At 44.2% G+C, this 22,946-nt stretch overlaps 1 protein-coding gene across 4 annotated transcripts in view; it reads left to right on the top strand.

The window, feature by feature from the left end:
• fgfr2 (fibroblast growth factor receptor 2) overlaps positions 1 to 22,692 on the top strand; it is a 39,452-nt gene extending 16,760 nt beyond the window's left edge. For 2 of the 4 annotated variants that reach the window (XM_044372952.1, XM_044372949.1), the window contains 13 exons: positions 962 to 1,085; positions 5,459 to 5,649; positions 6,913 to 7,057; positions 8,882 to 9,081; positions 9,847 to 9,986; positions 12,176 to 12,297; positions 13,161 to 13,271; positions 13,568 to 13,758; positions 14,440 to 14,562; positions 15,789 to 15,859; positions 18,657 to 18,794; positions 19,403 to 19,508; positions 21,002 to 22,692. In XM_044372952.1, coding sequence (XP_044228887.1) covers positions 962 to 1,085; positions 5,459 to 5,649; positions 6,913 to 7,057; positions 8,882 to 9,081; positions 9,847 to 9,986; positions 12,176 to 12,297; positions 13,161 to 13,271; positions 13,568 to 13,758; positions 14,440 to 14,562; positions 15,789 to 15,859; positions 18,657 to 18,794; positions 19,403 to 19,508; positions 21,002 to 21,166 — 1,827 coding nt within the window. In that variant the 3' untranslated portion in view covers positions 21,167 to 22,692. Of the gene's footprint in view, positions 1 to 961; positions 1,086 to 5,458; positions 5,650 to 5,983; positions 6,123 to 6,912; positions 7,058 to 8,881; positions 9,082 to 9,846; positions 9,987 to 12,175; positions 12,298 to 13,160; positions 13,272 to 13,567; positions 13,759 to 14,439; positions 14,563 to 15,788; positions 15,860 to 18,656; positions 18,795 to 19,402; positions 19,509 to 21,001 lie in introns of all 4 variants that reach the window. The other 2 variants (XM_044372950.1, XM_044372951.1) reach the window with 2 other exon arrangements.
• Positions 22,693 to 22,946: the final 254 nt, after the last annotated feature.

The raw sequence follows: 22,946 nt of genomic DNA, 5'->3' as shown, positions 1-22,946 counted from the left end.
GACAGTTATGAAATTAATTTATGAAAAGATCCAGTGATGCTGAACAAGTATGAGGTTCCTGGTTAATGGCTGATGGTTTATGAGGAAACACATCTCCCTGCCAGGAAAGTTTAGGAGCAGATTATGTTGATGTAGCTGTTAATGTCGCTTCCCTTTGGCTTTCAGTGGGCTCATTACAGTGTAGACAAAAAACAGTCACGACGTGACGGAAATGATACAGTCAGCCTGTCAGATACACTGTGGGCAGCTCAATTCCCTTTTTTCTTCGTCAACAAATGTTGGACAAAAGCTGTGCCTGAGCCCAGCCCTGTGGCATAATCTCTCCATTGTGTGAAATGTAGGCCTGCACAAGCAGAAGCTACAGTCTCTCTTCAGTCTGGAGACGGAAACACTATTGTTAGCTCACACCTGTAGATTCCACACACAGGTGAAACTATTTTTACAAATAATTCTGAATAACTGTGTGTTTGAAATTGCTTAGAGTAGAAGGGTGGGGTTTACTACCCGAGATAACAGCGACTGACAGAAGAATTAGATGATTACAGGGAAATATGCTGGATTCTACTCACTGTATTTGTCAATGTAATTTTACCTTAAATCATAAAACGTGCAAACAATTGTTTGTAAATACTATTTTATCCAATTTGTTGCGACTCCCACTTTTCAGAGTAAATGTAAAACTTTCAAATGAGTTGGGATAAGTTTCACAGCAATACTCTGATTTTGCAAAGTCATTGTGGTTGAATCAGCCTGTCAACAACCTCAATATTGTTTTCCAGCACACTGCGTCAGCTCTCATCTTTCAATCCTCCAACCAAATCCATTCTTTCACTTTCATTTTTCCTCTTTCATCTTTCTGATTTAGTGCTAGCTCTACATGTCTGTAAATATCAACTGCTATTTTATGTATTTATTGCTGTGAGTCCACTTATGACAAGAAACCGCTGCCTCCTTTACGCAGGTGCGTAGCCAGCACTGGACCCTGATCATGGAGAGCGTGGTGCCGTCGGACAAGGGCAACTACACCTGTTTGGTGGAGAATGAGTTTGGATCTATCAACCACACCTACACTCTGGATGTAGTAGGTCAGTACCATGCACAACATAAACACAAGACTCAGAGTACACTTGTGTAGGAGTGGAGGGATAGAGAGGTGGAGGAAAGGGAGGCCGGTGGAAAGAGTTCTCACAGTGAGAATAGTTTGTGTGTATGTGTATTTGTGTGTGTGTGTGTATGAGCTGTTTGATCACCCAGGTGCACTCTGGATGCAGGTGCAGGTCAAGGAGTGCAGCCAAGTGTGTGGAAGCTAAACACACATGTGTCAACAGTTTTAATGTAGCTTTTTTCATTTATATAATTATATTTCATTTTTATTCATTTAGTTAAGTCCCACTTGCATCATAGTATCTTGTGTGTATGTGTATGTATGAGATAGGATTAGGTCAAACAGTCTGTTTAAAGCAGCAAGTTGGAAGTTGTTTCACATCTTGACTACAGGTAAAAATTAACTATATTAAAATATATAAAATATATTTAAGCTTTTTTTTTAAAGGATCAGTTCACCCAAACCATTTTTTTTTCTAATTGGAACTACATTCTATTGAAGATACATTCCCAGAGCACACTGGAACATCCTGATGAATAGGAACACTGTTCCTGGAAAAACACATTGCTGTTCGGTTCTTCAAAAGCAAATTTTCGATGCTGTGAGCACCACAACCTTTGCACACAAACAGAAACTATCTGCATAACTTGATACCACGAGGGGTAAATGGGAAAATATGCTTTTCTGTGTGTGTGTGTGTAATTTGGGTGAATTGACCCTCTAAGGTCAGCTCAGGTATGATTGCGTCTTTACCCGGGAGGGAGTGGATGATCGTTGTGTAGAATCACTCTCTGTGTCATAGAGCACAAATAGTGCTGGCTTCAGCACTATCACAGCGAGTTCAGACCCAACTCAGTCAACCCCTCACTATGACCTTTGGAGCGCAGAAAGAGTGTTTTTCTGCTCAGTTTGCAGAATCGATATACAGCGGGGACAACAAGGGGAGTGGGATAAAGATAGCAGATCGATGTGGACAGGTGTGTTTGTGTACGGACCCGCTCTCCTTTGCCCTCACTTGAACCACTATACAAGCAATCAGAACACATCGACACAGTTATTCTTATAAAGGCTGGTCAACAATCCACAGATAAACTGGACAGACATTCTGGACAGACATTCAGCTGGAACAGTTTGATTCACAGAGGAACATTTAGGGGTCACTGGTCAGTCCATGCGTCAGTAGTCTGTGCTATATGTAGAATTATTTCCCTACTGTCACCATTGTCCTGAGCAGACCTACTGTAATTACACACTTCTGTTTTGATTAGCGTCTCCATGGAAATAGTGAGTATTATTTTCATTATATCAGATGGAGATTGAATACCTGAGGGTTTTTGCACAATGAGCGTAAAGGCACATGCGCACACACACATGCTCCCCAACTCAGGCCCCCTGCTCTGCTCTCCTCTGGAGTTAGCTAAAGCTCTCCTTCAGACTGCATATTTCTGTTTTTGTTCTGTTTTATTGCAGAGCAGTAAACCCCCTCCACGTCTGGCTCTGCAGGCACTGCCCCCTGCAACCTCTTGCTTCATTTTATTCCATTATGGTGGGGCGGACAGAGGGAGAAGAGGGGGAGAAAGAGAAAAGGAGGAGAAACAGAGACAGAAAAGACCGTTCTTATCAGTCTTTTTCCAAATGACCTGCAGGATCAGCTATTAAAACCAAGAGGAACCAGCCTCTTCTGGTTCAAACTGGCCTCTAGAGAAAAGGCCTCAGTCAGAGATCCACGAGAAGACACACATGGGAAGTCAAAACAGACGCCGGCTCTTTCAGTCAGAACTGTGGCACCCAGTGGCCCTTCGGCACTTTGTTGGTAGCCCCATGCCATCCTGTGCCATGCCGCGCTCTTCCTGTGCCTCTGCCCCTCCTTGACCCTTAGGGCCCTGTGTGCCAAGCTGCCAGGTTACACAGAGTTCAGCGGTCTCGCATGGGACACCATGGAATGCCGCTGGTCCGTCTCCTAACGCTTCTTTCTGTCTGTTTCTCCCCACTACTGCCATCAAATTACTTCACCAATGACTTAATTGAGAGATGGATTCAGATCTGAAACCGGTCACTACATATTGGTCACAGCAGAACATAAAAAACACTGCAGTCTCTGCTCTCTCATTTGATTTGATACATGGAAACAATGACCAGGACCTATTAGCTTCTCCTGCCGCCAGTCCCTCATTTGGTGCTGCAGACAGAAAGGGCAGTATGACTGAGTCTTTCAAAACTTTTTCTTCCTCTCTTCCCTCATGCCTTTCTCTCCTTAAGTGTAGCCCTCTTGTGTAAGGTCAATGGACCATAAAGGAGTGTCTTTGCATCACCCATGGCCACACACACAATATTCCTTTTTCTAATTTAGGCAAGAATTGCTCCACAAACTTTTATTGTTTTTGGGGTTTCCCTCTAATCATGATTTGGCCTATTTTCTCACACCACACACCCATGCTGTCATTTGGTCTGATTGCACAATCCGTAATGATTCTTCTACCCTTATTCTTGCAGTGTCTGGTGTAAATATCCTTTTGGCAGGGTAGAGCACTGCCTATTGTATGTTCAGCTGACTGAAGCACTCTTTGCAGGGCCTTGCGGCCCTGTTCGGTACTCTTCCATACCAGGCAGTGATGTTCCCAGTCAGGACGCTCTCATTGGTGCAGGAGTAGAAATTCCTCAGTATCTGAGGGGATACCCGGAATTTCCTCAAGCGTCTGAGATGAAACAGTCTCTGCCTTGCTTTTCTCACCACTGAGTCAGTATACAGTGCCAAGGTCATGAGACTGCCCCGGCTTGTACCGTGCAGGCTGATCCGCATTGGTGACACTTTTATATTTTTCATGTCTGTGACATATTCCACAGATATAAACACTGAAACTATAGTGAAAGGTGTAATGTTGCCAGTATGATCATTTTCACTGTCTATTTTGCCGAGAATCACACGCGTCGCACGTAAAAAATAGATGCTGAATCTCTAGATGACGCACTGCTGCTCTAACCTGCTAACATGGGCGCTGAAATCAAAAGCAAGAGGTTCCGCAACACACACGCGATGCTCACGCAGGCAGTGTGTCCCAGGCTTAAGGATGAGGGTAGAAAAGGTGTGTCTACCTACCCTCACCACCTGAGATTAGAATGATTTTTTTTTATGGCAGCTCCTAGGTTCTCTCTCTATGATTGTTTCAGTTCGGTGTATTTTCACCTGACTTTAAAGTTGACTGCTCTTTTTTACATTTGACAGTTTTTGTAAATATCGGTAGAATTTTGCAAAGAGAGAGTTGCATAACAATCAATCACCTCTCTGTTCGGGAAAGATTGAGAGGGTGAGAATGCCTGTGAATGATGGAGGAGGAGAGAAAAAGAGGGAGAAAGAAAGAGAGACAATAAACAAGACAAACCCTAGGAATGTGCAGGAAGGAGGAGGGAGATGGGGTGAGAGGAAGGAGGGGTGGGAATCATCTGATCTGACAGATTTCAGAGAGATGGAGCAGGAAGACAGGCAGGCAGACATATGGAAGAAGTCTCTGCCTCCCAGTTTCTGCACTCTCCATCTGTTGATTCATTTTCGTCCTTTGCTCACCCTGCTAATTCCTTCTCCCTTTTTTAGTCCTCCTCCTTTATCCTAGCCTCTACCCTTCATCAACCCAGCCTCACCCTCTGACCATCCCCCATGACCCACCCCCATCTTACACACACATATGCACTCACACACACGCACAAATTCACTGCACCTACCTTAAGGCTTAAGGCTTTGTTTTGGAAAGGCAATGCAGTGCCCCAGGCTGAGTGATGTCATTGTGTGTGTGTGTGTGTGTGTGTGTGTGAGATGGCAGCGGGTGGTTGCTGTCAGTGTGGGGGTTGGTGGGCTCCTCAGTGTAGTTGTGAAGGCCGGGTAGTGTTTGAAAGGGGGCATTGTTCAGCAGGTCTCGCTCTGTTTGGATTCGCAGGCCAAATGTTTGCTTGTAAAAGAATGCAGATAGCAGGAGATGTGGGGGTGGTATGAAGGTGTTTCACTTTCCAAGACTGGTGCATAGTTTTGCATAACCCCCCTATTCACATGCACCATATACACCCCACTGTATGGAAGTCCTCCTCCACCTGAGTTCTTTATCTTTTGTAGATAAATCCCCTTGCGTCTTTGTTTTGTGTGAAGCCTCTAAATGCTTCTGAGATAAGGAAAAGGCGGCACAGTCATGATTCTAGCTGTTAGGGTTGCTTGGAAACACTCACACGTACAGTACAGGAAGTTCTGCTTTTGCAAAGATAAACTCTCACAGGCAATGCACATCCTAAAATTTCAGATATGATTTTTCTTAAAATTGTGTATTATACACTGAGTTTCAACACTAACATTTCCCGCTCTCTCAACAGAACGGTCCCCTCATCGGCCTATTCTCCAGGCTGGTCTGCCGGCCAACACCTCTGTATACGTTGGGGAGGACGCCCGCTTTGTCTGCAAGGTCTACAGCGATGCCCAACCTCATATCCAGTGGTTGAAACATATCACTCAGAACGGCAGTCGCTACGGTCCTGACGGGCATCCTTACGTCAGAGTGCTGAAGGTACTTTCCAGCTTCCCCTTTTAGGTTTTGTTCTCTTGATTAGACGCTCATCCTTCCTTTTTTCTTGGTATTTTTCCAGTGGTTGCAGGTGTTTCAGATGAATTCCAAAGGTCATATAAGTAACTGATCATCATATTTCCTCCCTTATCAACTGATAGGTCTTTTCCATGCTGACTCTTTGGTGGTGATTCCTGCTCTCTCTTCTTTCCTGCAGATCCATAAACAGTAGCCGTAGTCATGATCTTTGCATGTTTGTCTGTTTGTGATTAATTCTACGTTTATTTGTCTGATTTGAATATGTTCATGTCTAAGTATGTGTGTATGTGGATTTCAGCGGTCAGGCATTAACAGCTCAGACGTGGAGATGCTCACCCTTACCAATGTGACGGAGGACGATGCTGGAGAGTATACCTGTAAAGTCTCCAATTATATAGGCGAAGTCAGCCAGTCGGGTTGGTTGACTGTCATCCCAGGTAACCCCCGAGACCTGACCGACATTCCCTCCCCCTTCCGGTGTGGTTTCCGGGGCTTTGTCCCTGACCTGCTGTGCTGTGGTGGTCCTGCTGGTGGTCTCTTGGTGGTCCTGGGGCTCACAAACCTTCTCTCCCCTAATGTTAGACCCTTGTGTTTCAGCTGCTGAGACTGGTGCAGCCATGGAAGCACTGGTTGGACCTGCATACCAAGACACTGAAATTGTCACAGCTAGCATCTGACTTTGCCCTCTCTTACATTTTTTCACATCTCTCTCTCTCTCTCTCTTGCAAGCTGTGTCAAGATAGCGTACGGTGTTGCAGTGCTGTGCTCTCCATGCTCTCTTTGTTTGTGTGTGCATGTGTCTAGTCCAATGTATGGATTAGATTGGCCTCTATTAGCAGGTTCTGTTGGTATGGTGACGGGAACCTTTCAGGGTTTTATTTTTGGTGTACTGGCTCTATTTTCCCATGTTTTGGTGGCATACTGGGTTCTATCTGTGTCTTTGTTTATGAAGCCTCCTTCCCCAACCATGGAAACATCCTTTGCTGTAGATGGGAACTCAATGATGGACGCCACCCAACTCTTTTTATTTCTCTCTTGGTGTTGTGGGTCTCATTTTTTCTCTTTCTCTCTCTCTCTCTCTCTCTCTCTCTCTGTCCTCCCCCGTCTCTCTCTATGACTCCCCATTTCTGCTTTCCGGTCCCCCTTCTGCTCTTATCTTTGATCCTCTCTTTCTTATTTTCCACCTCCTCCCTCTCTTCCTCTTCCTCCTCTTCTTCCTCTCCCCAGACCGCAGGTGTTAACACCACAGATAAGGAGATAGAAGTTCTCTACTTGCCCAATGTAACATTTGAAGATGCTGGGGAGTATACGTGCTTGGCGGGTAATTCTATTGGGATCTCCTATCACACTGCTTGGTTGACGGTGCTTCCAGGTATATACACTCGTGTACTGTCCTCTCTTTCCCTTTTTCTTCTCTCGGCTTTGTCAAAAATGGTTGGATTATGTCATTTCAATGACCTCTATGGAAGGCAGGTCCTCCCTCCGGAGTCCAAGGCACACAACTCAAATATTAGATTACTGTGATGAACCTGCACGGTCAACATCCAAGACAATGTAATGTAGGAGCAGGGAGCATATATTCTATAATATTATCAGGATTGGCGAGCTGTTGAAAGCTCAGAGCAGATAACGTGGTAGTTTGCAGACGACTTATTATAACTCTGAGACGGAAATGGAGCTCCCAGAGCAGCTTGAGTGTCTCCAGACTCCAAAGTGAGGGGAGGGTTTGTCTCCCACCTTCTCTTTCTTGCTGTTACATCTCTCTCCTGCTCCTTGGGGAAAGTCTTTCAGTGCCACATTTTGGTTCTGAGTCTGCATGTAAAAAAAATCTTTTTTTTTCTCTACATGTGTTTCACTGATGCTCTGTTACTGAGCGCATCCCATTTTCTCAAACCTTCTCCTGGCTCTGATAATTGGCTGCTTTTATAATCCTTATTTCTCCTTGAAATAAAGACCGAAAGGTAAAGCTCAACACTCGCTTCAAGTTGGCTTGGCTTTCTCAATTATCAGGGCCAAACCTCTTAGCTTCTACACGGAATGACTCATGCATGTGAATGTTTGTCCAATTGTGTGTGTTTTCATTTATCAATATGTTTTATCCTATTTTTGTCCGTTGCTGTATGACTGGCCTGTAATTATGTACACCAAAGGATCAAATACATAAAACTTAGTGTCAGTTTCTGCAGAAGTTTACGCCAGGCTAGACAGACAAATGTTTCTGCTAAAGTTGTAGCTGAAAGTAGATTGGGCATCATGTCAGGGCATTAAATGAGATTGATGAGAGTAGTTGACTATCTGAACTCTGTGGCTCTCAACGGACAAGTAGTATCAACCCTCCCTTAATGGTGTAACAAGATAGTAGTTTTGTTTTGTCTGTAAACAATACAGCATAATGATCACAGTCAAGCCATTTCCTCCGGGAGTAATATGTAATATTTATTGCCCTCGACGAGCTCTATCTACGCCGACGGCGCCTTCGAGGCTGTGGCATCTGTGTGTGCGATGTGGATTTTGGACCAGAGGATAGGAGGCAGACAGAAGAAAGGTTCCTACATGTAGCTTCACATCCAGCTGGCTGACGGGCTTCTTGGTTGGCTGTGCTGTACAAGAGCCTTGTTTGTGGTCTGGAGAACCATGCATTATGGAACAGTTCATTTCTATAGTGCACACACACACACACACACACACAGACACACACTAACTTAGCCCATTTCCTTGACAGGAAGTTCAGCCCATATACAACCATGAAGGGCATCACTTTCCCTCGTTTGCGATTGGAAGTGAAGCGTGTTTTATTCCGCCGTTCGTGGGTGTTTGTGCCCGTGTGTCTCCAACATTAGCACAGAATGCAGACATATGCATGCCTGGTTGTACTGGAAGAATCAAGATTTATTATCTGTTTAGACTGTTAAGCCCTGTACAGGCCTGTTAGGCGTGCTGGTACCTTGGGAAGAAGAGAGAGAGTAGAATGCTACAAAATCATTTCTGTTTAGTTTGCCTGCCAATGGTGATTATATTTACGCATGAGTCATCTCCAAAGCATCTGTCTCTCTGTTTGTCTGTCTGATACCCATGTGTGTTTATTCAAATGGAGAATGTGCCTGTGTGTCACCCATACATGTATGTGAGAGTGATCACATCCTCTAACCCTCTTTGCCTGATCTCCATCTCAATGCCCCTCCTTTATTTTCCTCAGCCACAGAGAAAAACGCAGAGCCCCTTCCCCCAGACTACGTGGAGATTGCTATATACTGTGCAGGCGTCTTCCTCATCGCCTGCATGGTGGGCATCGTGGTGGTGTGCCGCATGAGGAACACTGCAAAGAAACCCGACTTTGGGGGTCAACCAGCGGTCCACAAATTGAGCAAGCAGATCCCTCTGCGCCGCCAGGTAACAGAAAGTAGATAAAGAGTTCTAATGGCATCTAACACCCCTAGAGGAGAAAAACACACAATGCACATATACTGCAGAAATACAACACACAACAAACTCTTAGATTCACTGACATGCAGACAGAGTAGTCTGATAGTTAGAGAAACTTACTTTTATTATTTCAGCAATAAATGTAGGGTAATGCTAAAATATAACAAAAGTTGCATGGTTGGATTTTGTGTACAAAAAAAACCACGATCTATCGTACATACTATTATGGTATTTTAAACAAACTACCTCCATCCTAATTTAGAGGGTGTGCATTTCTGAACAAGTTAGCACTGCTGCCTGAAATAGCAGTCAAGAGTGTTTTTTTGTGTGTGAGCAATGCTTTTCCCTAAAGGGAAACCAAAAGGTACAAAAAGTGTTGGATTACATTCTGCGGAGAGACTGATTCCTGTGTCAAGGTAAGGTTAGGGTGGAAAGAGGAGAGATGAGCCCCGGGGACAGTGGCGAGGCTGAGTGATTAACCCATGTTCATCAAAATTACTGTTGTTGCACACAGCTTAATGATCACTGAAATGTAATCTCTAGCCTAGAGACAGATTCTTAGCCCTAATGTTAAATATGATATATTCATATTAATGTTCCATACTTCCCAACTGGTAATTTCAATAAAAGCACCAGAGTCAATTACACATACGCACACATCCTCTAGTGATGCCTTGGAGCTTTATCTGACCTATGAACCCAGACCGCGGTGATCAGCCAATGTCTTTACACTTGTAGGTGTCGGCAGACTCGAGCTCTTCAATGAACTCCAGTACGCCGCTGGTACGCATCACTACACGGCGGAGCTCTGCACACGATGAGCCAATCCCTGAGTACGACCTTCCTGAGGATCCACGCTGGGAGTTTGCCCGAGACAGGTGAGGGTGACTCTAGTGTCTGTTTCTCATGTTTCTGATCACTCGCTACCTTGTCCTCGTCTGTACTGTTTTTTATTCATGAGAAAAGTTCATTTGCATCTGAAACAAAAAAAAATCTTTTTAAAGACAAAAAAGTTTTATATATTCTGCTAGCCTCTGAGAATCATTAAGATCAAAGTTTTGCTAGAAAATAATAACTATCAACTGGTCCTAATTACAGATCTGAACATTCAGCAAAATGCATCATTATGTAAATCTGATTCAGTTTTTCCATAAAGAATAAAACAGCCTTTAAGTGCTGATCTTCCATGCTGTGTCACTTTCATTTGACACACTCAGGATTCAAGACCTGCATACAGTACTTGTTTGACAGTATGCATGACCATTTTCAGTGTTACACCCATGTCCCTTGTTGTCAAAGCCAATACAAATATCTCTGGGTAACAGGGTGCATTACAGTAGCAGATAACACCTAGATTACTATACAATGAACATTTGATTGTATCTCAGCTGCTAAATGATCAGATAACTATTTTTCTAGGGGAAGAGTGCCATGAACACTGATAGACAGCAGGCAATAATGACAAAGTGGTGAATAATGGCTATGGTGGCTGAGATAAAGGCTACTGTGCTGTAGTAGAATGACCTGAACTTGGCACCCTGCCTTATCATTACAACGGCTGCTCCGTCACACACTCGCTCATACATAGTCACACACATGCCTCTGATGGTAAGGAACGAAGCTGTGCTAATTAGTGGTTAGCACTTGCAGCTTTCATCTGCATGTTTGGGCTAGGAGTGTTTGCTCTGTCTCATACCAGAGGAATTAGCACTGCTGAGGTTTCGGTTAGTCACAGTTGCAGTGGCCAGCGATAAGCTTTAGGTTAGATTTAATAGGGCGGCAAAGGTTAGAGGAGTTTAATACTCACTTGAGACTTCTAGTTTTGAAAAAGAAGGGGAAATCTCAAACCATAAATGTGAAGGCCTGTCTTTTGTTAAAATGGCTGTAAAAAAAGCTCAGATGATAAATTTTACCATCAATCACCACTGAAAAAAAAACAATTCTAATGTAATGCTAGACTCTCTGTGTGCATACAGAATGACACTCTGGTGAAAATTTTGATTTTAATTGATGAACCAACCAAAGGGGATGTTTTGTCTAGGCTGAATAAATGTCTTTGTGCTTCTCTCTTTGGGTCTTTATTCCTCGCCTGTCATCCCAGCGCCTTAGGGATCATGTTGGGATTGCAGAATGCTGAGGAATGCTAACGTTTGCGGTTTGTGTGGAGGAAAAATAACATCGATTATGTGTGGCTGGATGGACAGAATGGTTGCCATTGAGCGTGGCGAGTGTGTGTGGACAGATAGGGGATTGTGTTACTACGGCAGGGTGCCGGCCTTGGGCCCTGGGCTTCACGGTGCGCAGTGTGAGTGTTTACATAGCAGGGACGCTGGGCCTTAGGGGTTGGACCAACACCCGTCAATCAAAAAAAAAAAACAAAAAAAAAAAACACTAGAGCACACCGCTGGTTCAGGGGTCAGAGAGGTGCTGTGCCTGTGATGGATAGTTGTTGCATGTGTGAGTAAAATTTCTTTCTAGTTTGGATGTTAAATTGAACACACCAGCTATTGTGACATGGTTTACAATACAATAGCAGTTGAATTTCCATCTGGTATTGTAGTCAGGCCCACCTGTATGGCAACACAAAGCCAGCATTCCATCTGTCACGGGCTAAAGTTTCGGGGCTAAGCTAAGCCCTGTGTAATGACTTGTAAAGAGTGTATATTGGAACATGCCAAGGCAGGGTAAACAGTTTAGAAATGAGTGTCTCTCCCTGGCTTTATCAGGTGATTATCGTTGCCATGTCTGCCTTCCTACCTACTGCCCTGGCACGGGCCGCCGTCACCGCGCCAATAAAGCACTCACACAGACACAATCTGATTGAAACAGAGCGAGCGATCTTGTAGAAAAAAAAAGACCGGTAGAGGTTAAGAAACTGGCTTAGTGCCTGGTTTCATTCCCTCTATTTCTCTCACACTCTATCTAACCTATTTATTTCTGTCCAGGGAGTGAATCAATGCCACAGTGAGATCAGGTCGATGAGTTTTAGTTTGTGTTTCAGTAGCTAATCAGCTTCCTGACTTGTCTTTTTTGTTCTCTCTCTGTGTTTGCTGTGTGGTGGCTGCAGGTTGACCCTGGGTAAACCCCTAGGTGAGGGCTGCTTCGGCCAAGTTGTAATGGCAGAGGCCCTTGGCATCGATAAGGACAAACCCAAGGAGGCTGTAACTGTCGCTGTCAAGATGCTGAAAGGTAAGTGGGTCTCCTGCTGAAGCACAGTCACAGTGAGATTGTAATGGTAAACGTCTAACTTGTGCTTAAAATCAAGCCACTGGGATAAGATGTACACTACTTCATTATGTCTTGTGGGCAACCTGAGTACATTTTATAGGTGATTTATGCTTGCAGTGGGTTCAGCAAAGGGCAAGGCGGAGCCTGGGGCAGTCATTATTATTTGTTATTGGTGGCTGGTGAATGACGGCTAGGGGGAGGCGGGTTGGGTAGGTAAGGGTTAGGGGCGGTCACATACCTGACCCCAGAGCAGCAGCTGGCTGGAGCTCAGTCAGCACCCACACAAAGAGGCAAGTCACACTAGCAGCACTGCTGTGATTAATGAAAGCGTCAGTGGGGGGCTCAGGGATGGTTTGGGGTTGGGAGGGGTGGATAGATCAGGTAGAGCAGCAGGCTATTCGACCAACCTTGACAATAGAAATCTGCTCTTTAGAGTTACTCTATGTAAGGTAATGGTGCAGAGGAATGCAGGCAATACCATTCTGACTGTCTGGATACCTTTATTGGCTCAATCAGTCCTATGAAAAAGGAGCCTGTGCAGCAGATAATGAATCCAGATTGAACGTCTTTAATTCCTCCTCCCTCCCTTTGGCACTGAAAGGATGCCTCTATAGTCTGTGTGAGGAGCTTCTCTTGCTCCTGTAACTTTAGCCTACATTGTCTGTCAGCCGCACTTAATCAGAAGCACCCTACTAAACAAGGTGTTGCCTGACAAGGCAGCACCTGAGTTGTGAGTCAAGGGTTAAAGGGAAGACAGGACTAGGGTGTGTTTGTTTTGCTGAGTTTTTCCTGACAACCTGCTATCATGCTTCTTCTGCTCTTAGATGACGCCACTGAGAAAGACCTGTCTGACCTGGTGTCAGAAATGGAAATGATGAAGATGATCGGCAAACATAAGAACATCATCAATCTTTTGGGGGCCTGTACACAAGATGGTGAGTGACATGGGACAAAACATCATACAGTACCACCTTAAAGGGGAACTCCACTGATTTTACTTGGGACACTGTCAGTTGGGAGGGTGCTTTTCATACAGACTTCCTTGTGTTTTTGTATAGCAGTTTTCTTGAAGCAAGTAACTTTAAAGTCTTAGCATGCAGATGGGCAATTGCCTCTTCCTGATGTATTTCATTAAAGATTTACTTTGAATTTTGTGCAGTGCCCCTTTTTCTCAAAAGGAATCATTCATGACCATGTTCAAAGAGTAATGTGGTTCTTGTCTCCTGTGCAGGTCCTTTGTATGTGATAGTGGAGTATGCCTCCAAAGGCAACCTTAGGGAGTACCTTCGAGCCCGCCGGCCGCCCGGCATGGAATACTCCTATGACATTGCCCGTGTCTCAGACGAACAGCTCACTTTCAAAGATCTGGTCTCATGCACTTATCAGGTGGCACGGGGCATGGAGTACCTAGCTTCACAAAAGGTAAGAGGAGGACACACACAAACACACAAACTGTCCTGTTTTGATATCCACCCCCCCCCTCCCCGCTGACTGTCCAGACAGATTTCTGTGCCAGTGCACAGTGTTTGATGTGTTGTATCCAGGAGGGTTTTTACGTAGGAGGCTTACTTGTGCATCACTGTGGGAATAATGTCTCCTACAAACACTATTCTGACCCCCTGCCCAATCCCTGCATTGTCTCTCATTCCATGACAAAAGCCCCTCTGTGTAGAAGGATTGTCAAGTTTTCACAATGGGGGTACGGCCATGTTGGCCAAATGCAGCCTCACGCTCCCTCTCACTGTTGGAATGTGACAGAGCATACTGTCTCACACGCACACACGCATGTGCATACTTGCATATGTGCACTGATGCACAGAAATGACTCCGGCCATATATGTGGCAAAGTATGCAAGGAATCTTAACTTATCCAGACTTGTTCAAGTTGGTGCAGTCATTGTAGAGTCATGTTTTTCATTCAAGTACTACCTCTGTGTTGGAGATTTCTTGATGATTACATGCACCACAAACTTGTTAACACCATTCCAAATTAAGTATACACCTATTTCAGAGTTGATTTATTTATGGAATGACTTAACTCTAATCTCTAATTCTTCTCTACCCTTCACTCCCCCTCCCCCTCTTATTTCTCATCCATCCCAGTGTATACACAGAGACCTGGCAGCCAGGAACGTCCTGGTCACAGAAAGCAACGTCATGAAGATAGCTGACTTTGGCCTGGCCAGGGACGTCCATAACATCGACTACTATAAAAAGACGACCAATGTGAGTCATCGACCTGCATGCTGCACACAGAGCAATGTGCGCTTCGAGGGAGGGGAATGTTTTTGAGTGCCACAGTGTGAGATTAGTCCACCCATCCCTCTAATTCCCTCCCTTCCCTCATCTTTCTGTTGCACTCTTTCCCTCGGCTGGTGTCTTGGCAGAAGCTGCAGGTTCCCAGGCAGCCTGTGAATGTAGTGCTTCTGGAGACTCTGCCTTGTTTATCCGTCAGTCTCTTGTTCCTTTAGTTCCATAGACACTTATACAATTAGCCAGAAAGAGAGACAGATTGAGAAGGAGAGGGGAGCGGTTTAAACATAATTGACATCTCCATAGTGGTCCAATGGTGTCTTTCTTTCCCACCACAGAGCAGCTTTGCCTGCACATCCTCATTTAGTATGCATGGTTGCCTTTTCATCGCATGCACAATCACGCTGAGAACTAGCTGACAACAACAACAACAACAACAATGTGCGATGATGTTGATGGTAATGATGATTAGGACAATGACAGCAGTGACAATGATGATCACTTACATTAAACCAATCTAGACAGAGCCATCATTGTAGCGCTACTTTTGCTTTTATTTCTCTTTATTTTGTCTTCAATCTGATAGAAAAGGAACAACTAGCAGTGACCTTATTATTGTTAAATAACCATCACATCACCATGTGAAAAAGTATTGTAGGTGCACAATAAGACACTTTATGTAATGAATTAAAACCTAAAAGTACATTAGTTTAATATATTATGTGTTTCTTACTATTTTCTTGCGTACTCCTGATTTTGGTTAGTGAGCTTGTATTTACAGCAGCTGAAAAATCAGTTTTATAACCCTCCATTTACTAATTCAGAGTGTCTGATGAGATTATTCCTGCCATTAAGCTACCGCACAGATATTGACCATGGCCGCCTTGTCAGCTGCGCTTAGCTTCCCAGCCAGTGTTTTAATGGCATGCAGAGATAAACTCTCTCCTTTATCAGTGACCCTGTTTATCAGCTCTCATGCTTTAACAATGTAAATGTTCCTCTGGGAAATCCTCCTCCCAGACAGTTGCTCTAGTGCCTTATTCCCCAGGCTGCTTTCACATATCGGCCTTTCCAAGAGTAATGAGATTTCCCAGCAGTTAATGAATTCCAACATGCTGATCGGGCCAGAAATTAAAGAGTCCAGTGGTGGTTTGGGTGTAGATTTTATTTCACCTGTGTGTGTGTGTGTGTGTCCACAGGGTCGTCTCCCGGTGAAATGGATGGCTCCAGAGGCGCTGTTCGACCGGGTCTACACACACCAGAGTGATGTGTAAGTATATAACAAACTCTCTCTGTGTCCTACTACTGCAAATAAATGATAAAAAAAAATCAATTTACACACATCAGTGATGCAATAAACCTCAAACACTCCCTCTTCTTCACACAGTACAACACACAATCAGTTATTTTTTAGATTTCATGTGAAGCCCTGCTGGTTTCCTGTGGCCTGCAGTGACATTCAGAGGCTTGTTTTTCAGGAGTACATTCAGGAGCAGGGAGTGGGTGAGGTGTTTTGGTGCAGTGCTGGTGAATGTTGGGTGGGGGGTTACTGGCTATAGGGGGCCAGTGCTGGCCGGTCTGTGGCAAAAGTGAGGATTTCACGCTAGACTTGTAGCCAATGCCGTGTTACTAATCTGACCAGCTTCAAAGGGCCCTGGAAGGAGTCCGGAGCCCACCAGCGCCTCCTCCACCACAGACTCACCCCTCGCTCCTCCGGCCCGGCTCGGAAGTCTCCCCTCCTTTTGGGCCTCCACACATGTCTGAACGCAACAATGCTACAGTCCTCCATTGCGGGCCCCATCCCCCCCCTCCTTCACTCTCCTCTCCTCATTCAGCAACACTTTGAACATGTGGCTCATCGTTTTGGAGCTGTTCCATGATCAAAATAATCTCCCTCTCTCCCCTCCGTTTGCCGCCTACCGTTCTTATTTTCATTCATCTGGTATGTGAATTGCTGACCCGTCTCTGTCTCCCTCTTTTTTTAAGTTCAAGAGTACTCATTCTAAAAACAGAACAAAGGGAGGCGTCCCTCTCTTTTTGGTGTTTGAGCTTTATGCGTTCTGACAGCGTTGTTTGAAGTTTCTGCTCCAGACACTGGCGGCAGAAAGTATATGTGGCAATTAGATAAATGCCTTGCATGCTGACCCCTGGGAAAAGAGATTTTGCGCGTGTGTGTGTGTGTGTCTATGAGTCATACACCAGTAGCACACTAAACATAGCACTCATCCAGTTAAGCACTTGGATAGAGAGAATCTCTCCACTGTCCATGTCTGTGTGTATATGTGTGTGTACGCTTAGATAATATGTGTGTGTACACATGATGCCCTTCATGTTCCATAGCTCAGCACCAATCAATAACCTGGTGGAGCTCAGGGGACTGAATCGAGGGGGGGTGGGGTGGGGTGGGGGGCAGGGGTGCAGGCAGGCAGTGGCTACTGTAGTCCTTTATGTCAGCTCACCGCTAATTACGTTTCATCGCTCACTTTCAGTAATTGCCTTTCTCACATAGCATATGAAGGGAAAGGGAAGAGGAAGAGAGGTGCTGTGGAGGCGGAGGGGGGCCTACGCACACCAGAGTGATGTGTAATTCAAACATCACCAGAAACACTGGCGATCCATACATGACATCAGATTAAATGAATACATGAATTACAATTAAACTTGTTGTTTTGACAAATGGGCCCAGGAGACTCAGCTCTGGCTGGCTTAGGTAAAGCTAAGGGGCTGTAGCTCAAACCCAGAGAGGCGCCATCACGGCATCATCCCTGCTCTGCCAAATTAAACAAAACCCCTCCATCCCCTCAGTTGCAGGTCTACATTTGACCACATTGCAGAGCCTTAAATCTTCATGTTTTGGTCTGAACCACTGATGTATGTACACATATCGACTTGTTTTCTGACATTCATATTCATGTTCCCTTCAGTCGATATCATAAATATCTGCAGCCGAGCAATGTACAACCTAAGTGCTTGAGATATAAATGTAACAAGATATGAATATGAATCCAGAACCTTGCTAATATAGAGTCACTTGTATACTGATTGATTGATTTGTTTGATTTTGATTTGTTGTTTGTTTGACTACACTTTATTTATGTATCTAGTTGGCTTGAATACATAAATATAGTCACATAAGGATGAATGCCAGGTCATTCAAAGTGACCCAGGACATGTTTGTTTGGTGAGTCAAGGTTGGCTGCAGGTGGACACCAACCTGCACGGGGCAACAAGATGACAAGCATTGAGATGGTTACAAAGTAGCACAGAAAGGAGAGATGAGTGTGTCAACAAGTGAGGAGATACAAGCCAGTGATAGAGAAGAGAACACACCCGGGGCTGGTTGTGTAAACAGATGGAGGAACTGATAAAACACCCAACCTGCCTGTCCATGCCTACTTGCCCTACCGGACCACTAACATGGCCCGTGGCTGCCTGAATGCGTACACATGCATCAGTGTTAGTAAGCGTGTCTGTGTGTTATAATACAGCCTTTGTGTGGACATGAATCAAGTATGTTGTCACTGCAGGAATGATTCATTTGAGACACTGTGGATCCACAGTCTCTCTAATATAAACATGCAGCATGACAGTGATGGAAATCAGCGGCATGGGATTGCTGATATTTAACGACCGGACACTGCCATGAGGAAGTAGTTAATAGTCAATAGCCATTTCTGGACCTCTTCCTCCTCTTGTCTGCTGTGGGTGGTCCTCTGTTTGTTTTGGTGTGGTGTGACTGGACAATGCCAGTCTGTGTGATCGTCCAGCCGGGCACAAAAGCCATCATTGAGATCAGGGCCAGAGTGGCACTGGGAGCGGGTTCGCGCCACAAGCCACCGGACGGCAGAAAGAGGGCATTGACACCACTGCAGTCACACTGCTGAAGATCACTCCAAGCTTCAGCCAAGTAGCCATATGTAAATTATCTATAGGTTAAGGTCATATGTATGTATATAAGACTGGGAGGTCTTGAACATTGTTTACAGATATATCTTGCAGTTTCTTGCAGTCATTTTTGTATGTTATGACTATATTTTTAAAGTGTTTGTGTTTTTCTGTCTCACCAGCTGGTCATTTGGGGTGCTGATGTGGGAGATCTTCACCCTAGGGGGTTCCCCCTACCCTGGCATTCCTGTTGAAGAGCTCTTCAAGTTGCTCAAAGAGGGCCATCGCATGGACAAGCCTGGCAACTGCACCAATGAGCTGTAAGAGTTTGCCTTTCTTCCAAACTTACCTCCTCCTGACACCCAAATACACACTGGCTCTTACACTCAGACTCTTAACGCCATCCCGGGCTTCATCAGATCCATGACTCCGGGACTCTGTGTGCACTCTGTCAGGCCTCCGCACAGCTGTAACTGGCTGCTATCAGTGTCCTCATTCACAATGAGTCCTCTGCAATCAGCGGACAATGGCACAGCTCTACTGCAGTGCCACACTGAGAGGGTTGATGGAAAACACTGGAGACAAAGTAGAGACGGATACAGGACATCACACACATTTGCATTACAGTATTCAAGAAATCCACAGCACTAGGAGGCATATTTGTGATCAGCAGCAGGCCATCAAAATGTATGAAAAAGTGAGATGAGTGTGATAGAATGCCTGCTGTTTTGATTTACTCCTTTATACCTGGTTCCAGAGGCATAAAGCAATTCAGATGACAAATTTTGACACTTGAGGACATAGGAGACATAGTTTTGAGTTTGGACAGACCTGGTGATGCCTGCAACACTTCCATGAACTGCTCTATTCTCCCTCTTCATCCACTCTTCTCCTTTGAGTAAACAGATTTTCATTTTCTCTCTCTCAGGTACATGATGATGAAAGACTGCTGGCATGCCATCTCATCCCAGAGACCTACCTTCAAGCAGCTCGTAGAAGATCTGGATCGCATCCTCACCCTCAGCACCAATGAGGTGAGTGCAGCTTCATTCATGTTCACCTATTCCATAAAGTTTTAGGATGCATTCCGGGTGGTCAGAAATCGCGCTACACACATGCTATTATTTCCTGGCAAATGGGAGTCAGACATTTCATAACAATAAAATGGAATAATATGATACATTCCTACACAGAGTAGCATGTTTCTCAATCCAAACTAAATCACGCTCTTGCCAGTGCATGCAGGGTTCAGCAGAATGTTGCTGAAAGCTTTAGGAGCATTAGCAGCCACGTTGCTGACACAAGGCCTAAATGGTGACCAAAAAAATGGCCGGATGATTTGATCCAGGCCCAACATGGCCGCTACGGCCTAGTGAAGTTGCCCAATCATCACAACCATGCTTTGCTCCTTATAATGGCCTGCATTTCTTTCCATTCCCCTTCCTGTCTTTTGTGATATCCGTGTGCTGACCTGAAAAGAGGCCGTCGATGGAAAGCTGTCAAGACTCGTCTGCTCTTGAGCTGGAACTTCATGAATTTTTGCCAAAAAAGCCCAACTTTGAGTTTGAACTTTTGAAATGTAATAAAGCGCCTTTTTCTTGCCGCCCCCCCCACCCCCCTTTCACTCTGCCCCAAACCGCTGGCAGATGTGGAGGTCTTTAGTAATGTGAGCCTTCTCATGTTGAGCTGGGAAAATGGAAGCCAGTGCTCATTTTCTAGAAAACCCCAAGAACTCTTCCTCCTCACAACTAGTCTCAATAACAGCCATGAAAGACAAGGAGGAGGGGAAGAAAGGGTGCCTCAGCCGACATGAAAAGACCAAAACAACTTCACAACACTGGACTGAGTCAAAAATTAATAACAGGATTTCTTGGGGTTTTCATCTTCATTTTTTTGGGGTGGGGGGTGAGCACTGTGTTCTGCCAGCTTCTTTATTTTTTCCAGCCATTTTATAGTGTTTATGTCAGGCGTTTCAGTGTCAGATGTCAGATTAGTTTGGACTTGAGAGTGATGTGAAGCAATGCTGTAAAGGCCGGAGCACCACATCTTTGCCCCAGTTCTCTGGTCTAAGCATATCCTCTTTTTCCCAAATTCACAACCATACTGAACTGTTTTATAGTCGACCAAAACCGCAACGAGGTCAACCATGCTATCCTCAAGCTCTGCTGGATCAGTCAGCGGTCCAACATTCAGTTTATTATCTATTATTCCTGCAAATATTTTCATACAGTATCCAGTTTAATATGATTTTTTCTGCTCTGTTTCATAAATCCTTCCAGGGTGATTTGGCATGGTTTAGATAAATATCATAATGAAGGTGATACTCCTCTTCCCCACCTCTCTCACCCTTCTCTGGAAAGTCCCTGCTCTTGTTGACTGGGTTTCAGCGCTATATTTATGTTCTCCTGTTTGCTCTACATCTTTCGCCTCTCACTCCTTCGAAGCACCTTTCCCTTTTGAAACATGTGAGCTTGTGTCTGAGTGTAAATGATCTCACCCAACCCTCTCTTTCTCACTCTGTGTACAGGAGTATCTGGACCTGTGTGCCCCAACAGAGCAGTATTCCCCCAGCTTCCCCGACACTCGCAGCTCCTGCTCCTCCGGTGACGACTCTGTGTTTTCCCACGACCCCTTACCGGACGAGCCCTGCCTCCCCAAGTACCAGCACATCAATGGAAATGTCAAAACATGAGCCGCCACCTGTCTTCTCTACCCCAGTTTGACCTACCCCACTCTTACCCCGCCACTTCCCAAAACACACGTAGCACAGACACCCTCTCCGAAATCCTCCAAACCTCCTGCCCCCCCATCACCCCCTCTGGCTCCCAGTGGACTAACGGACCCAGACGGGACTGGGCTGGTGGCAGCGCTGCTGTCACACACTCAAACTGCCATGCACCCACACAACATACTCACATGAGGTCTTACGGAGAGGAAAGGGACCATACAGAAGCTGTTTTTTTACTGACTGAATGAACTGATGTTCCCAAGGGACCCTCTTTCTCCTCTCCCTTCATATAAACAGAGACTTTTCATTTTTTTGCAATCGATCCCATTCCAGTGGCTGGCATTCCAAGACTTTTATTTGCTCCTGGAGGAATGTATGGACCGAAGTGAACTTAAAACAAGGGACTAGAAGAGGATGATGAATAGGAAAAGTAAGAGAGAGACTTTCGACTAACAAAACAGAGGAATAGGAGGAGAGCACATATAGAAACTGCTCTCTTGTTTATTTTGTAATATTGATGCATTTCTTTTTCAGTTCTCTTGATGAACCTTCCCAATTATTCTGGAGAAAGAAAATACACAGTATAATGTATAGTGCTGGGTATATTTGTAAATATATTCAAATATGTATAAATATATATTATATATTTACAATGAATTATTTTTTGTATGGACTCAAAAAATAACCGTAACCCTCCCCACCCTACTTTGAGTTTGAGGCAGGTATGCTAATAGGTTATGTGTCCTATATTTCTCTTCACTCACACACACACACACACACACACACACACACATGCACACACACACAACACATACAGACATGGATACACACTTTAATATACACAAACACCTGTCTTACTCTCACTCAGTAACACAGTTGAGTATTGGCTTTCAGGGACTGAGGTAGCATGTTAATTTATTGACTTATGTTTTTTTTTTTTTTTATGAATCAAAAGTCTGGAAAAAGAACAAAAACAATATGGCAGAAATTATTACATTAATTATGCTGATAATACATAAATAATCCGTTAAATTTATGGTAATTTAAAATGATCTTTCAGCAGTAACAGAAAAAGCTATTTTTAGTGGGTTTGAAAGATCCAGGTTTTGTAAGTTTTATATATGAATGTGAATATTAAGTTAAATTTTAAAAACTGTACATTTTATAGTCAGCTAATCCCTTTCTTATGTAGATGTTGATGCCATTTCTATCCAGTCATTTTACTCTTTCTTAGCTTTGCTTTAGGAAACGAGATTGATTTCTGGATATTTATATGATTGAAAGAAAAATATTTTGGAAATGCCTACTAGCAATCCGCTCCCTCATTTAGACTAAATATAGACTCCAAATTTACTTGACAGAATTGAAAGCTGAAAAACAAAGTATTAAATCATTCAAGTGTTTTTTGTTTTTTTTCTACTGGACCAACTTTAAGATGTTCTTTTGCAAGTGTTCTTGCCCACATTTGCAAAATAAATGATGGAAAAATATATTCTTGTCCCAATCTCTGACTTTGTTGCACTCAGTTTTGCAGTTTTGCAGTGAATGGCAGAGATAAATCGCTGGATTTGTTTTATTTTTCCAAGTACAAAGAATGTGTTATCATTAAACTGTGCATTCCTCTGAGCTAAATTTCTTCTTTTTTGTTTCTGATATGGGTGGAAATGGTACAGTGCTGTGTTGGAGAAAGTTATGTATTTTGCTTGCATGCTTTGATTATTTAATACGTGAGGAGAGGGATTTT

This window comes from Thunnus albacares, chromosome 14 (genome assembly GCF_914725855.1).
Source record: "Thunnus albacares chromosome 14, fThuAlb1.1, whole genome shotgun sequence".
NCBI classification, from domain to species: Eukaryota; Metazoa; Chordata; class Actinopteri; order Scombriformes; family Scombridae; genus Thunnus; species Thunnus albacares.
The sequence above is the reverse complement of the archived record's forward strand: the minus strand, read 5'-3'. Positions and strand labels throughout refer to the sequence as shown.